The sequence below is a fragment of the Ochotona curzoniae genome, unplaced genomic scaffold (assembly GCF_017591425.1).
Source record: "Ochotona curzoniae isolate NIBS_2020 unplaced genomic scaffold, NIBS_Ocur_1.0 contig_1014, whole genome shotgun sequence".
NCBI classification, from domain to species: domain Eukaryota; kingdom Metazoa; phylum Chordata; class Mammalia; order Lagomorpha; family Ochotonidae; genus Ochotona; species Ochotona curzoniae.
Window position 1 is genome coordinate 29,411,294 of NW_024464920.1, and position 17,464 is coordinate 29,428,757.

Consider the following 17,464-nt stretch of genomic DNA (forward strand, 5'->3'; position numbering starts at 1 on the left):
TATCCAACCTATCCCTGGGAACAAAATGATGTGTGTTCTCTGGATTCCAGGGGAGTCAACAAAACCCATGTCACCCACAGAATCACTTAAATCTAGCACTGATTGAATCATGCAACATTCCAGGCAACAATGGCTGTTTTTCAAGAGGTAGGAAACCACAAAGAAAGTTAATTCATGTCTTCTTGGGCTCATGAACAGTCCCAGACAAATATTTTAGTGAGTCCAGAATGTCTTCTTTGAATTTAAAAGGGAAATTACTTTATTTTTAAAATTGACAATTAAAATGGTACATGTTTAAGCTATGCAGCAATTTTGGGTATATGCATGTATTGTGGAATGCTTAAGTGGAGCTAACATGTGAATTAGGTCACATACTTTGTTTTTGAACCTGTGTTTTTAGAGATTTTCAAATGGACAACATCTATTGCTATTAACTATGGCCACCATGATCTATGACAGTTGAATTGCACTTATTCCTCCTGTCTAAATGAACTTTTGTGTCCTTTGATCAACCTTTTGCTACCATCCTGCTTGTAACCCTTGGTAACCATCATTCTATTCCTGCTAGATCCTGTGTATAAATAAGATGATGCAGCTTCATTTTTGCCTCTGACCTTCCATTTTGCATCCTTTCCCTTAGGCCACCTTCCCAAACACTCAGTGTCTTCTCTGGGACCCTCCTCTTAGGTCTGTGCCATTTCACAAAATGATCAAGATTTTATAATTCCTTTATCTCCCCTCCCAGTTGAAACACTCCTATCTTTATTAATCATGAGGAGAAAAGGCTGCTGAAATTAATTTGCACTAATTTGCATTCTTTTCCCTAGGAACAGGCACTCGCATTTTGGTTGTAGCTGCACCTACTTTCAGGTTCCACTTCCTGAGAGAGCTTCTAGCTGAATTTTTAGATTTTCTCTAGGACTCAATTTATTTCAAACCATTTAAAGTCAACATGGAACCACTAACAGATCTAAGAATCTCTTCTTCAGACATCCATTCATACAATAAAAAATTGTTAAGAAATTATTTCAAGGTATTCCTTTGAGGTTTGCATGTTGCTTAGAATTAATGCAGGTAAAATATCAAAGATGACTCATTTCATTGATGGGGTTCTTACATTAAAAGATCACCCATATGTTGAAAAGGATCATCAGATTCTTTAGTATTTGTAGTTCAAAACTTAAACTGACATTGACTATAATGCAGTTATAGGGCCTTAATACATAGTTACATGTACTAAAATTGTGTGATCACTTATCTAAAGCCCTGAAATGGAAAGAAACCAGTGATGAGATTAGCTGACCCTACTATTACTTTTAAATGTTAGGTTTGGTTTAGGATTCAGCATGAGATGTCCTCTCAGCTTATGCTCTGACGGACACACCATATGGGTCATTTTCCTTTCTGGTCACCTCGATTGAGATAAGAATCTACAAAGCTGATAGGAAAATCAGTCCATGACCAAAACGCTTACTCAGTGTTTACCGGAGATCAAAGGACATTATACTAAATCTGGAATCTACTAAAACAAAGCAACTGCTTTCTTTGAAAAAATGTATACTGTTGAGAAAATTTCTGGGATTTGTCTGTGAAAGTACCCACTGCGCCTTGCTAGTGACGTCGTAGGGAAATACGTCTCTCATTGGGAAGGTTGAGAGGTGGTGCTTTGTGGGCTCCGATGGTGGTTGTGTAGTTCTGAGAAGACAGTGCTGGAAAATAGATAATTGCTGATGTCATATTTTTCACAATAAAAAATTTTTTGGTGTCCCGGGGGGCTATAAAAGCTGTTGCTTCTACCATTCCCAGCTAAGCAGAATCGCCCCACAGGTGAGTAGCTCAGCACACTGGGTGCTGCTGCTTTCTCTGTTGTGGCACTTCTTGGCCAAGTTCGTGGCCTCATGTCCTTGCCTCTTGTCTTCTTGCTGCAGGTTCTCCTTACCTCTTTGCCTGTTGTCCGGGTTAGATCTTTCTGTAATGGCCGTCCTGCAGAAATCTATGCGCTCTTGGCTGATGGGGAATCTGGTCGCCGGGGGCCTCCTTCTCATGATCCTGATGATGCACCAAGGCACAGCCCTGCCCATCAGCTCTCACTGCAGCATCAACGAGTCTGAATTCTCATCCTATATCACCAACCGCACCTTCATATTGGCTGCGCAGGTATTCATCTCAGTCTGTATCTCTTTCTCACTCTATTGAATTGGAACTCAAGTGGTTCTTAAGGGATTCCTCAGAACACCTCTAAGATCTTTAAGAATCCATGGTTTATCTACACAGATAGGCACTTTCCTATGGGTTTTCAAAGGCTCCAGGAATTTGAATTTGAGCAGGATGCTTTCCTTCTGTTCTGGCCTTTAAGATATGTACCTTGAGTTAAACCCAGCAAGGAGCCACCCAGTGGCTATGTAACTGAGTCTATCCTTCATTCATCTGTGCACAACAAACCCATGTACACAACTGCATTCTGTCTTCAGTCTTTATGGGGCTGCTCTGGGCAGGGGGGATGGAGCATGTTTCCACTTACCTTCCATCTCTTCAGTTTCTGCATGCTTAGCTTTCTCTTCTCTTCCAGGCAAGTTTGGCAGATAACAATACAGACGTTCGTCTTATTGTGGATCATCTGTTTCACGGAGTCAATGTAAGCTCTGGTTGTAAGGGTGCCAGGACATCCATAGTACCTGGAGCATGGGGTTGAGATTTGGTGTCTGCTGGATGTCCCCTAATCAGACCCTTGCTCTTTGCATCCACCTGCAGATGACAGAGCGCTGCTATCTGATGAAGCAGGTGCTCAACTTTACCCTTGAAGAAGTGCTGTTACCACAGTCTGACAGGTCCCTGCCCTACATGAATGAGGTAGTGGGCTTCCTGAAAAACCTCAGGAACAAGCTCAGCCTGTGTGTAAGTTTCTCAGCCTGTGTCCATCCACTTGTCATGTCCATGTCTAGCTCTTCTTCCTTGGTTCTCACTGCTCCTCCTTTGGCTCCAGCAAAGTATCTCCCTGTCCTCAGCAATCATTTAGAACCATGATGGTGGTGAATGGATGTGGAAAACCAGTACAGAAAAGGCTCATTTGTTTGTTCTTGGATAGAAGGAAACTGAGGCTCTGTATGATGAGAATGGTGATAGCAGCTGTCAGGAAAAGACCTCGGTGTGGATATGGATCCACTGAGTGTCAGCTGTAGCAGCAAAAAGAGAAAATGGAAGAAAAGGGGGCAAATGGGAAAGTTTAATAGTGTTGGTGGTGGGCAAACAGTGTGTCTCTTTTAATGTCATGTGAAGTGACACAAACAGAGTAAGGTGACTCTGATCTCGGCCTTGAAAACTCTGAAACCAGGGTGACGCAGGTGGGCAGAGCAAAGGGGCCCTGGAGTTACTGAGGGAGGCCACCTTTCCACAAAGCTATTTTACCCATGGCTCTTGTACTGAGCAGGCAAATTTAATGAAGTTAACTGGTTTTTTTTCTGGACAAGATTCATATAATCCTTTCTACCCTTCCCACCAACTTAAACGACGGTAAATTTTCCTAAAGACAAACAGATGCCCCCTGAAGGACTTAGATGTCCAAGGGAATTCAAGAGTGAACAAAATCTAGGTCACTGGGGAGATGTAGGTCATTGTGGGCAGGATTACTAAGAGCTTTGATTCCAGGTGCATGCATCGTCATGCACCTCAGATGGGTGTGGAGGCTATTAACCTTTCAACAACGGTACAATGGTGACTCTTGCTTTCATTTTGTAGCATATTGAAGACGATGACCAGCACATCCAGGAGAACGTGCAACACCTGAAGGACACCGTGAAGATGGTACTATTTGTATCTATCAATATTAAGCCATACCGTGGGGAGGGATAATGCTTTTCTTTTATTTTTTCTTTCATTTGATGCTTTTAAAAACTTGAGTCTCTTCTGTCATCCAGTGAATTACTTCAACGCATATGTATTTAGATTGTCTCTCTGTCTAATCTCTCACCTATCTAGAACTCAATCTCTAAAATTTCACAAGTCATAGAATACTAGTAATGGTTGGGAAGTTGGATCATCTAGCTTCTTACCCCGTGTTCTGGGGATGGACTGTGGAAGAGCCAGGATTAGACGCAGGTGCCCTGATACCTGTCCTGCATTTGCTTGGAGAACATGTACTATGTGTTGGCTTTATGGGTTGATCTCTGGAAAGTTTCAGATCCCTACTGACTTGATGAAGGTCTTGTTCAAAAGCATGAAAGTTTATGGGGGCAAATTTATTTGAAATTATTTTTGAAGTTATTAGTTTGATGCTCTGAAACTTGGTGGATCACTGACACTTTCACTGAATTATTGTATTATAATTGCCAGCATATTTTTATTTAAAAGCAGAAGTACAGATCCCCTGATTTCCTTCACATTTTTCCAAATGGGTTTATTTTAGAGAGATGAATGTCTGAATTGGAGTGACTTTCCTCCTCTATTCCTTTCCTTTTCTTGCTGGTTTCTTCCTGGACCGTCCACAAATCTCTAGTTGGCATGTCTCTCATGAGCTGGTATACTTGTTGATGGTAAATGGTGCTGTTAGATTGGCTGTTTGTGGGAGGCTCACACTAGCCCCTGTGACTCACTGGCCAGCCAGAGGAATGATTTGCAGCAGCGAAAGTGATGCTTATATAAGCAGGTGCAAGCACACACTCAGAAACCAAGGGCTTTGAGTTGATGGACTTTTCAGTAATTAGCCTAAACTCCAGCCCTTTTTCTCTGTCTTGATTTCTTCAAAATGTATTTCTTCTTAAGGTTGATTTCTTCTTAAGGATGGTTTCATCCTTTGATAATTTATGGCTTTGTGGTTTTTCATTGACAAGTTCAGATCTTTTGCTAGGGTACTGTTTGCTAGACATGAAGGGCTGAATACCAGCAGCCCAGAGGTGGGCTTTGCCTTTCTTGTTTAAAAATCTCCCAAGGATGGCTTACTTAGCCATCTTCAGAAAATCAGAGTGTGAGAGAGACAAATCTCATGGTGATCTCTGTGGGAAGACAGGGATTCTAAATCCTTTAATGCAGTTGAGAACTCCAACTTTTGTATGTGCAGTGGGTTGCCACATGGGAAAGTGATTATGTGTTTCCCCCTTGTAGCTTGAGAAAGTGCATACAAGAGAGGGAGAACATGCAATGAGAGTTCAACAGGTGAAGAAGCTGGTCAGAGCTTACTGGAAATGGAGGATAGTGTTGGGATGACGGACTCCCTGTCACTGCAAATGTAAGCAGACAGCAGGCACAGTAGTGCAATGGAAGACACATTTTAAGGCTCATTGAGCTCTAAAATTCCTTAAAGTCTTTGGGCTATAAAAATACAATCTTTTGGCATATGACAAAGGAATGGGAAAGTGGGATAGTGGAGATCAAGAACAAAATATAGAGGACAATGATGATAAGAATTTTTCTTCTTTTTTAAAAGGAATATTTATTGAAGAGGCAGAGGATGGAAAGAGAGAGAGGGAGGGAGAGAGAGAGAGAGAGAGAGAGAGAGAGAGAGAGAGAGAGAGAGAGAGAGAGAACCTTCTATCTGATGGTTCGAAAGGTTGCAGCGGCCAGGGTTGGTACACGTTGAAACCAGGAGCCAGGAACTCCATTCTGGTCTCCTGTGTGTCAGGAGCCCGAGCACTTGGGCCACGTTCTGTTGCTTTCTCAGGTACATTAGCAAGGAGTTGGATTGGAATTGGTGTTCTGGTACAGGAATAATGGGAATTTTCCTGAAATAATCCAGATATCTACTTGGCTATATGCTATCCAGGTATAGCAGAAATGGAGGTGCTTTGATTTTGAATTTTGGATTTCTCTCTTACTGGGTTCGAAAACTTTAGCTGCACATAGTTTGGAAGAAAAAGAGAAAGAGAGCTAAGGCATGTTTCTGGCTTTGTAAAAAGCCAAAGTATTAATAGCTGTGCAGTTTAAAATCAAAGCTCTTTCAACTGAACTGTTATAAACTCTTGGTCACAGGCTGTTGTGGGCTGTGTGTAAGGGCAAGCCTTAGTGGGTGGCACTCAGGACCTGCTGAGCCCAGCGTAACTCCCACTTGCTTTCTCTGATTAGGAAGATGTGGGAAATCCTGTTATAATTCTGCTTCCCTATTAGGTATTTTCATTTCATTTTAGTTTGCAAAGAATGGTTGTGTTTGTTTATGTTTTACCCTTTGATATTTTAATATCTGTATGTGTTTTTGAATCAATCAGCCTAATTAACACATCCATTAACAGCTTCATTAGTGCGAGATATAAATAAGATTGATACCCTCTCAGCTCACATAGCCACAATTTGAGGTTTTCGCTAAATCATACAAGGTTGTTGCTAAAAGGATGCTTTATCAATCCTTTGCAGTATATCAAACTTGGCTTCTGCCTCCAGCAATTTAATCGTACCATTTGCCTCCAACTTACTTCTCTTCAGAAAATCCAGTGCAAATACTTTGGTGTTCTTATTTTTGCAGCTTGGAGAGAATGGAGAGATCAAAGTCATTGGAGAACTGAATTTGCTGTTACTGTTCCTGAGAACTGCCTGTGTCTGAGCGAGCAAAGCTGGCAGAGGAATGATCACTCAACTTCCTGCCTGTTAAAAATCCCAATAAGATTCCTAGAGGGAATGTTTTTGTTTTATTTTGTTTACCAAAAGGAAAATGGGAAAACCTCATGGGGGGGGATTTCTGACAAATCTTTGCCTACTTGATACAGAAAACCATGCCACTTTTGTCCAGAAGACCAAAAGTAAATTCCCCAGCAAAAAGTGCTTTATCAATAACATGTACTTGAGACCAGTGTTTCACACACAGAAAAATACTTATTTTTAAAAGAATTGTCTATTTTCACCAAAAGGTTACTTCTTATTCCTTTAGGAAGAAAATCTCGAATAACTTCATGTTTCTATAATCAATACTTTATATTTATAAATGTATTTATTATTATAAATATGCATTTTATTTATATGGGTTTATTTATAGAAACAATATTTCATATTGCCACTCAAGTAAAAGACTGATGTTAATATTTATGACAATAATTAATGAAACTATGACATGATCCTAATAAACTTATGATATCCTCGGTCTTGTGGTTTGTGATTTTTCTCCTTTAATATTGTTGCCATTGTCATCATCATCATGTGATCTTTTTTTTTTTTAAGATTTATTTTATTTTTATTGGAAAGGCAGATATACAGAGAGGAGAGACAGAGAGGAAGATCCTCCGTCCAATGATTCACTCCCCAAGTGAGCGCAACGGCCGATGCTATGCCAATCCGAAGCCAGGAGCCTCTTCCGGGTCTCCCAGGCCACAAGCGAGGAGCTGGACGGGAAGAGGGGCCGCCGGGATTAGAACCGGTGCCCATATGGGATCCGGGTGCGCAAGGCGAGGACCTTAACCGCTGCGCCACCGCGCCGGGCCCATCATGTGATCATTTGTGTAATTTTATTCTTGATTCTAAGCAAAAGAAGGTAGCTTTCATTATTATCACCATTTTAAAAATGTAAAAAATGGAAGCAGGGATATGTTAAGAGACATTTTATAACTCACGTCTATCTGATTTCAGGACTTCCTGCCACATTGCCTGGGTTTATCTTAATTCAGCATGTAATTCTAAAGGAGATAATATAGGAGATCAAAAAGGCTCCATCTATGTTATTAGCAGTTATGGATAAAAGAAAAAAATGATGTTGCTGGGGAGAACTACATGTAACTCTTCTTGTTTTAGAGGAACTGCTGTAGTCCTGTTTCAAAGCTATTAGGGAGGGTAGTCTCCAGTTTTCCTGTAAATAAGGCAAGAAAAATAACAAGGCAGCTGTGTTTTGGAAGTCTTCCTTACCAATGGGGTCCAGCACTGATGAAGAAGTCACGGGAGATAGGCAAATATCATGAGAGAGAGAAAGAAAGAGGCATATATATATATATATATATACGTGTATATATATATGTATATATATATCTGTATGGTGGTATTGAGAAGAGCGAGCAGAGCAGAGAAAAAGATTGGATTAGGCCTTCCTAGAAGAAAAGAGCAAGGATGCCAGCATGGAGCTGTTTCTTGGGAGAAGGGCTTCAAGAGATTGCACGGATATTTCGGTAGAAGGTCAGAGTATGGTCAGAAGGTCAGAGTATGGTCAGAAGTTAGGGGTTAGCACTCTGAAAAGTTTCCTTCTGAAACAATCTGAAGGCATAGGTTTGTTCTACACATTACCCACAGTTGCTTGCCAAATTCCTACATGTTTGGTCTTACCTGGTGTTGAGAAATCAGTACTTATGTGAACTGTATGTTCATGTGGGGAGTTAGTGTTTCCACGTTTGAGCTCCAAATGCTGGAAAGTGTCAATGTTAAGCTTCTGGAATGAAGCCAGCACCATGGTATTGCAAGTTAATCTTCCACCTGTGACACCAGGATCCCATATGGACACTGACTTCAGTCCCGGCTGCTCCACTTCTGATCCAGGTTCCTGTTTATGGCCTGGGAAAGCAGGGGAGGATGGCCCAACGTCACAGATTAGGTGAATGATGTTGTAGAAGAGGTACTGACGAGATGATGGTTGTCACTGGAGAAAGTGCCAAAGACTGATAGAGCTCATCTGTGAAGGATGAAAAGGACTTTTTCGGTCCAAGTGTATCCTCTGTGAAGCGGTAGCTTTGTCTTTCCATTATCAACCTAAGTATCACAGTTTGTTCCATTTTCAGGAATCTCATGGACTGATTTGTACCTCTCTGTTGGCTTTTGCCACGTGGCAATTTAATTACTTGCTGTTGGGTCAGTCGAAGGCTTTCCAAGGACAGAAACTGTTCATATCTGTGCTTTGGTGTGTGAAAATGCTGGGCACATTGTAGAAGATTGTTAAATGCTGGGAGGGAGGTAGATGTCCCTGTTTATCTCACCCCAACATGGACCCAACCCAGGGCAGATGTCTCATATCCTTTTCGGCCCCAAATTGCTCACGTGGACTGATGTTGTGGTGCAGAGTGTTAAGCCATTGCACGGGCCACTGGCACTCCATAGTGTAGCACTGGATTGAGTCCTAGATATCCACTTCTGATTCGGCTCCCTGATAATGCACCTTGGAAAGCAGTGAATGATGGTTCAAGAACTTGCTTCCTTGCCACTCACATTGGTGATCTAGAAAAAATTCCTGGCACTTGGTTTCAGCCTCACCCAGGCTTGGCTGATGTATGTATTTGACAAGTGATTCAGTAGATGAAATCGCTCTCCTACTGCTGCTCTGCTTTAGAAATAAACTGCTTGATTTTAAAGTACTGCTTATGTGCTTATGACAATTATTGGTTTAAATTAGGGAGGGAGAAACTTTATAGGAAAGTGAAGAAGAGCATATATTTTTGACTTTGGGGGACACCCATGGCCTTTGTTGTATATGTCTCCTTCTCTTCTTTGTTTTCCTCAATCCTTTCTAAGTGTAAAAAACCCTTTTTGCTCAAGGACTTATAAAACCAGGCTCTGCACCATATTTTAGTTGTAGCTTTCTGACTTGCAGCTTAAATCACTCACAGTTCATTTTTGGTGATGTGGAAACATAATGTCCATGTGTTGTATGTATGTGTGTGTGGTGTGTGCGTCTATATTCATTTACTGAGCACCTATTAGGTGCCACCCAATATTCTATGCACTGACCAAGACAGAGAAAGAGGCACTAGTTATGAGGAATGAACCTATGTTGCTATTACCTGTACTTTGATGATCATGATTTTTCATTCTTACAACTGTAAAAAGTAAATCTCTGTGTCATCATATGAGAATCCTCCATCCCCCCACCATCTGGCCAGAGCTGAGCTGATCCGAAGGAACCAGGAGCCTGGAGCTTCCTTGGGGTCTCCCATGTGGGTGCAGGGTCCCAAGGCTTTGGGATGTCCTCGACTGCTTCCACAGGACACAAGCAGGGAGCTGGGTGGGAAGCAGGGCTGCTGGGATTAGAACCGATGCCCATATGGGATCCCAGTGCGTTCAAGGCCGAGGACTTTAGCTTTTAGGCTATAGTGCCACGCCTCCATAGTGGGTTTCTATTCACTCGGGAACCCAGGCTTTCCCACTTTCTCCCACGAATTTAGGCTCTATGAGGTAAATGGCGGTATTCCACATTTTTCAGTGCAAAGGATATGGCCTGGCACCTAATAGGTTCTTAATAAAAAGCAAATAAATCAGCATATACGTATTTGTGCTTTAAAATAATAAATGCATTGATTCACAGGAAGATCCCTGGAAGTTATTAGCCGTGAAGCAAGTTTGCAGGAAGAAAAGGAGATTTCCTAGTGTTGATTTTCACTACCAGAGAGCAATCGTGCCTTTGTCAGACAGAAATACTGACGTGTTGAACTGCAGGAAGGGCAACAGCTGATATGTGGGAAGACAGAATAAAACTGAGCGGTGAGCATTAGCCAAGGTGACACTTTGCTTGAGGTTCTGTCTCACCCAATGCTCAGCTTTTTTGACCAATGCACTGTCCGATTTCTGGAAATGCAGAGGCCAAACAGAAAGCAATGATAAAGACAGAGGAAGACAGCCTGCTGTGGACTTGATAGATCTCTTTTTGCAAAATTATAAGCTAAAGAATTACTTGTGTCTGCCTGACCAGCTCAGAAATGACCAGAGAATATTCTAGAAAGGCCCTCCCAAAGCAAGGTTTCTTGCCTTTCTGTCTAGTACACCTGCATTTCTCCATTCCTTTCCTTTGGAACCCTGACTTGCCTTGGGTCCGTTCCCATCTCACAGCACTTTGTGGGATAAGCCCCTGGGTGAATATCTGGAGATTCAACAATGTTCACTGAGCACATATCTCATACCAGTCAGTGTGTAGGACTGGGTAGCAGCAAGGAAGAAGCAGAGCAAAATTCCTGCCCTGATAGAGCTTTGATTGTAGCAAAGATGGAGAAACAGTAAAAGAAGTACCTAAATAAAGGATATCATATAACAGGTAATAATAACGGCTTTGGGAAAAATAAAACAAAAATACAGAGAGAGGTTGTAACATATGGCTGTACCAAAATACCTGAGGCTGGATATTCTACAAAAAAGGAGGTTTATTTAGCTCACAGTTATACAGGCTCAAAGTCCAAGGTTGGGCAGCCCCATCTGTCCAGCTTCCGGTGAGGCGTTTGTCACAACAGTGAGAAAAAAGACTTGGAAATAGCCACCTGCTCAAAGGGTTATGCGGATTGGGTGGCCTCATTTTACGACAGCCTGCTCTCTGAATGATGAGTAATTCATTCCTACTGATCCTCCTCAAGGGGAAGCCCCCATGACCTAATGACCTTCCCTTAACCCCTATCTCCTTAAAGGTTCCACCATCTCAACATCACCTCATTGGGGTCCACGCTTCCAGCACATGCATGAACCCTGGGCTGCATATTCAAACCAGACCCAGCGCTCGTTGAGAAGTGAGAGTAGGGTGCATTCTAATTAGGGCATTGTACTTGTTTGCTGGGTTGCTATCAGCAAGTACCAGGGATGGGAAACTTCAACAGCAAAAACGTATTCTCTCACGGGTCTGGAGGCTGCAAGTCCCAAAACAAAGTGTCAGCAGGGTTGGTTTCTTCTGCGGCCTCTCTTCCAGGCTCACAGAGCAATGCACTCTTGTGTCTCCAGATGTCTTCCCTCTGGGTTTGTTTGTCCTGATGCCTCTTCTCGTGAACACCCCAGTCGCATTGGCCCACCTCAACAATCTTCTTTAATCGGAATCATCTCTTCAAATATTCTACCTCCAAATACACTTGCCTTCTGTGGTCCTGGGCCAGGGGTCATAGCATCACTTACTGAATCTGAGGCAGAAGATGATACACAGCGAGGGAAAATTCCAGTGGGAAGGTGGTGTTTGAGCAAAGAGTTTAAAGAGGTAGCCTTGCAGAGATTTAGGGGAAGAGCATCCCAGCAGGGGGAATGGCAAGTGCCAAGACCCTGAGAGCAAGGCTTGCTTGGGGAGGGGAGGTGATGGAGATCTAGAAAGCTCTCCTGGCTGCAGTAGATGAGCAAGAGGGAGGAGTAGGACAAGATTCCAGAAAGATAAGGTGAACAGAGAAGGCACAGCAGGTCCAGAGGAAAGGACATTGGCTTTCACTGTGAGTGCAAAGAGGAGGCAGGGGAAGGGATCATGTTGCTAGTGGCCCACAAGTTCAGATGCCAATGCACTGCTCACCCTGTACAGTCTACCAGGTGCTCATGCTGCTTGCTGCAGGCAGAACGGACAGATGGTGCCACACCACCAGTTAAGACACTTTGATAGAAAAGAGATGAGAGGCCTTTAACAAGTTCATGGGGGAGTCTGTTTTGTCTTCAAATCCTGTTTTCCACAGAGTTTTTGGAGCCTCCTTGTGCATCTCTTTCTGATGTATAATTGTAAGAGCAGTAGAGGCCGGAATCATATTGTCCTCTTAAAAGCTAACGCAAAAACCTGCTTCTTGTTTCTTATTTTATTTGAGATCGAGATGGATAGATATGTCACTTTCATCATCTTCTGATTCACTGCCTAAATGCTTACAATATCCAGGATGAACCCAGGAGCCAGGAATGCCATCTGGGACTCCCATGAGGATGGTAGAGACCCAAACACTTGAGAAACCCCCTCGGGATGCACTAGCAGGAAGCTGGAATTGGGAGAAGCAATGTGAGTTAAGCTCAGGTACTCTGATATGACACAAGAGTGTCCCAAGTGGCACTTCAAGCCAAAGAGCAACCCCTGATTATTTTTTGTTTGTTTTGAAATTTAAAATTTGAGCGTTGTTTCTAATTTTGTGAATGACATATCTTTTATTGAACGACTAGTACATATGACACCAGTTTGTCAAATCTGAAAGGGCTAAAAAATAGCTAGCAACCTTCAAAACCATGTTGAATATCAGTAATGCATAAAAACGATAAGAATGTACAATACTATTCATGGTAGTGTTATTTTCACACTGCCCAGGACACCATGTACAAGTCATGCTTATTTGTTGGCCTCAAGGCAAGATGCCGCAGTGATCATCCTGCTAGGTGTTTGAGACATGGATTAAGACACAGGTTTGCTATTCTCAGCTTTGTGTTTTCAGGAAAGTCATCTAGCCCTTTAAGTGAGTCAACTTTCCTTCCTGCCATCCCGAGAAAGTAAGGCTGTCTTGGTCTCTTCTGGAAGTATTGGGACCAAAGAAAGAAATGTCTCTAAGAAATGCTATATACAATTTGACACGACTACAATGTAATGCCAGGAGTATAAAGTGTAAGTGCTAAAGTTGTACTTATCCTTGGATTTTCTCTTCTGGTTCAATTCATTCATTTTTCTTCTGGTCAACTGTCCCATCTCTCGTTTTTGTGATGTGTGCCACAGTCACAGATCTGCTCTGTGTCCAGCTCTGCTGTGTCACAGGGGCCACATGGGAGACACATGTGCTTGCAGGACTGCAGGATTTCACGTCTTTAAAGAGCCTTGAAATAAACTGATTACAAGAAAACACAACAAAATGTTCTCTTCTGCTTAAAAATGGTTTCCCCTGCTGCCCCGGGGTTGGTGCTATGGTGTAGTAGGCCAAACTTCCACCTGTGGCACCAGCATCCTATCGGGGTGAAAGGTCAATGTCCCAGCAGCTGCTCCATGTCCCATCCAGTTTGCTCGTGGCAGCCAAGGAAAGCAGGGGAGGATGGCTCAGGTCCTTGGACCCTGAACTCATGTGGGATCTGGGGTTTCTCTGATCTTCTCCCCAATGTTCCCTCCCCACCGATTTCCCAAATAGTGCTACAATAGTATAGCTCTTCATAAACAATCATAAGTTCATCACTGCATGCATGGACAATGGCAGTGAGTCCAGCATCCTATCATCAAGATATATTTAACAGTTTCATTGGGAGTCCATCTTTGATCTGGAAGTAGAGATGCATACCGCATTGTATCCTCAAATCTGGATATGATAGGTTCCATTACACAGTTAGTACACATCCCTTAAATGAAAAGCCACAAAACAAAATCAACAACAAGAAGAAAAATAGAAATTTACAATTCCATGCAGTTAAATAACATGCTACTGAATGACTAATGTGTTGTTGAACAAATGAAAATCAAGAAACTTTGTGAAGAAAATGATGCTACTGTATGACCTATGAGTCAGTGAAGAATCTAATATGAGAAAAGAACTGTTTTGAAGAAATGAAAATGAAAATAAAAACATCAAAATCCATAAGATACAGTTTCTATTGAACTTTGTTGGTGAGATATATCTCCTGAAGGTAAAAAAGATGGGTTTTGTGTTTTGATCTAGTCTACAAACCTATGATGTTTGATGGTTTAAGCTATTTACATTCAGGGTTAATATGAATAGTTGGTTATTTGGCCCTGCCATTTTAGCAATGGGTTTTTCATAGATTAGTCTTCTGTTGTTATTTTACTGGGATGTTTTTGACATTTGCCTTTGGTTTTGGTGGGTGATATTTCCTTTCTCTGTGAACAGAACATCTTTAAGCATCATTTGTAGGTTATATCCGGAAAAGGTATATTTTTTTGAGTTTTCTTTACTGTGGAAGAATTTCATTTTCTTTTCAAAGACAAATTAAAGCTTTGCTGGCTGTGTATGTTATCCTGTGCTGATAGTGTTTTTGCTTTTAGAATCTGGAATATGTTACTCTATTCTCTTCTGGCATGTAGAGTTTCATGTGAGAGGTCAGGTGTAAGGCTGGGATTTTTCTATAGATCAATTGATTTTTTTATGTGTACATTTAAGGATTTTTCCTTTTGTTTAAATGAAGAGAGCTTGATCATCATGTGTTGTGGTGAAGATTGCTTTAGGTCAACCCTGTTGGGAGTTCTGTGCCTCTCCTCTATTCTGTTTCCCAATTCTTTCTCCATTTGAAGGAAGTTTTCCTTTGTTATTTGATTGAATATACCTTTAAGCCCAGCTCCTCTTTCTGCACCTTCTGTAACTCCTATAACACTTATATTTTGCCTTTTAATAGTGTCTCATAATTCTTGAATCCATTTTTAGCTTGACCCAACTCTGCTTCCAGCTTTTTGATTATTTCCCTATGGTGACACGAAATATCTTCCCATTCTGAAATTCCTTCTTCTGCCTCTTTCATTCTATTATTGAAATTTTCTACTGAATTTCTAATTTGTCCTACTATGTCCTTCATTTCCAATAATTTGGCTTGGTTTTGTTTCAGTGTTTGCTATTTTCTGTGTGACGTATTGCTTAAGTTCTTTGAATTCCTGTACGTGCTTCTCATTGTTGGTAAGAAGATTTATGATGAGTTTTCTAAATTCTGTATTCCCCATTTCCTTGATGTGCTCCTTAGTTAACTGTGAGGTTAACAAAAACTTTTGCTCCTTTGCAGTCCCCTGTAATATTAGATTTCAGTAATATTACTTCAGTAAAATTAATCTTCAGTAATAATAAAAGTCTTCAGTAATATTCGTTGTGCCTCTGTCTCTTCTTTTGCTCTCAGTCATTGTACTTCTGGTTAGCAGGTTCTTTTCCTTAGGGCAGGTTTCCAAGCTGTGTCACCCATAGTCTACAGTTCAACTTACTGATTGCATTTGGTACCTGGTTCTTGGTTTGCAGTCACTTATGCCACACCCTCCAGTGAGTTTCAGGCCTGGGTTCCTGTGTAAGGCTTCCACCATAGTCTCTGAAGCTTCAGCTCCTGGCACATGACTCTCCACCTCCTGTGATACTGTGCTGTGGTTGCAACATTGCCAGTACAAATTTTCTTCCCCTTACGGGTCAAGCAGTTCCCAGTAGTAGAGAGACATCAGGTATCCTAAATAATTAGGTTGTTGGTGATACTGATCTTGCCAGGACCTGCTGGCTGTTGGGTCTGAGGGCCACATGAACCAATTTTGAGTCATAATTTGTCAAAGTCAGTATTATTTTCAATGTGAGACCAGTGCAATGCACTAAGTTCAGTGAGTTCACTTCCAGCTCAGTGCATATTCAGTTCACTATTGTCTGTGCAGTCTCAAAGCATTTACCATACTGTACAAAATGGTGCCCAATGTGTCACTGGTAGAGTCCTTGATCTGCTGGCCAGTAGGTCTGGGGGGGCTACGTGGACTATTTTGGGTGGAAACTGCAATTTGCAACATTGGTGCAATGCACTGAGCCAGGAATGAGTCCGCTCCCAGCTTAGTGCATGTGTGGTCCTGTTCCATAGCCTTTGCCTCCCTACACAAAATGATGCCTTTTTCTATGTACCTAACACAGTATCTTCCACAGGACTTTTTCCCAGTAAGCTTGTTGACTAGCTGAACTGAGGTGTAATGACCCAGTGATTTAGTCCTAAGGTTTTTGGAGTCGGCTATGTGGGTTCAGCCATGGCTTTATTTTCTCTCTGTTGACTTTGAGGAAGTCGCTCACTTTCCCTGCTTGTTTCCTCAACTACAAAAGTTAATATAAATAGTAGCTGTTTCAAAAGATTGCACAGGTGCCAGGATTGCATTGCAGCAAGTTAAGTTGTTTGCAGTAGTGGCAACTCATAGTGGAGCACTTTCAAGTCCCAGCTGCTTTGCTACCAATCCAGTTTCCCTGTTAACATGCTATTATCCAAGTACTTGTGTCCCTGCCATCCATAAGGGAGCTCAGTAATAGTTTTAGACTACTGGCTTAAGACTGGCTCAACATGGAGGCCATTTGGGGCGTGAATCAACAAATGAATGACCACTTCATGACTCTCTCTTCTTCTTCTTTCTCCTTCTCTCTCTCACTGTGTTACTCTGCCCTGCAAATAAATAAATGAAAATATTTTTACAAGTTCTCATAAATCTATATCATCAATCGTGCAATGCCTGATGTATGAATGTGTAGTCAATAGTACTAGCACTTTCCAATGGTCAGCTCTAGCCACCCTCACAACCATTTTTAGTTAAACAATGCCTTGTGATTTGTTTTTCCTGGACGATCAATTGAGAGCATGTAGCATTTGTTGCTTCTGAACCAAGGCAAAAAGTGACGTCCCTGGGGATCTTTGCAGCTCTCCTTCCTTGCTCCTTCACCACAGCTTGCTCCCTGACTTCATCTCCAAGCCGTAGCTTACTTGTACCGTTGCCTCCGCTGTCTCCTGGCTTACGATCCTCCCCAAGCCCATTTAAACACCTCTCTATTTACTCTATTTTACTTGTCTCCAAACACCTATTATTTCTCAACTGCATTTAACTTATTTACAGCACATGCCTGTTGTTTATTCATTGTATGCCTCTTCTTGCCCCCAATCCTAATCATTATTGACCTAAAGTAAAAAATGACGTCTGAAAAAAAAAAAAGAAAGATAGGTATGATGAATATTCTGATCTGCAGGTAATAAGCATGCCAGTTAGCACACATGCTAGATTAGGAAAAGTAAGATGCAACAGGGCGGCCTTCCAGCCATTAGACTGCATTCTTTGCACCTATATGTTCAAGAGTAATATCGTAACAATAATAATAAAAAACAATGCGTGCTCTCTCTCTGTCTCTGTCTCTTTCTCTTTTTATAACAGATCCCAAACCCTGGAAGAGCCTGCAAGATA

The 17,464-nt window shown here is 41.8% G+C and overlaps 1 protein-coding gene across 1 annotated transcript; it reads left to right on the forward strand.

The window, feature by feature from the left end:
- Positions 1-1,974: 1,974 nt before the first annotated feature.
- On the forward strand, positions 1,975-6,526 carry IL22 (interleukin 22). The gene is made up of 5 exons (XM_040990080.1): positions 1,975-2,157; positions 2,570-2,635; positions 2,752-2,895; positions 3,736-3,801; positions 6,449-6,526. Exons 1-5 carry the CDS (start codon positions 1,975-1,977, stop codon positions 6,524-6,526), a joined length of 537 nt encoding a protein of 178 aa, XP_040846014.1.
- Positions 6,527-17,464: the final 10,938 nt, after the last annotated feature.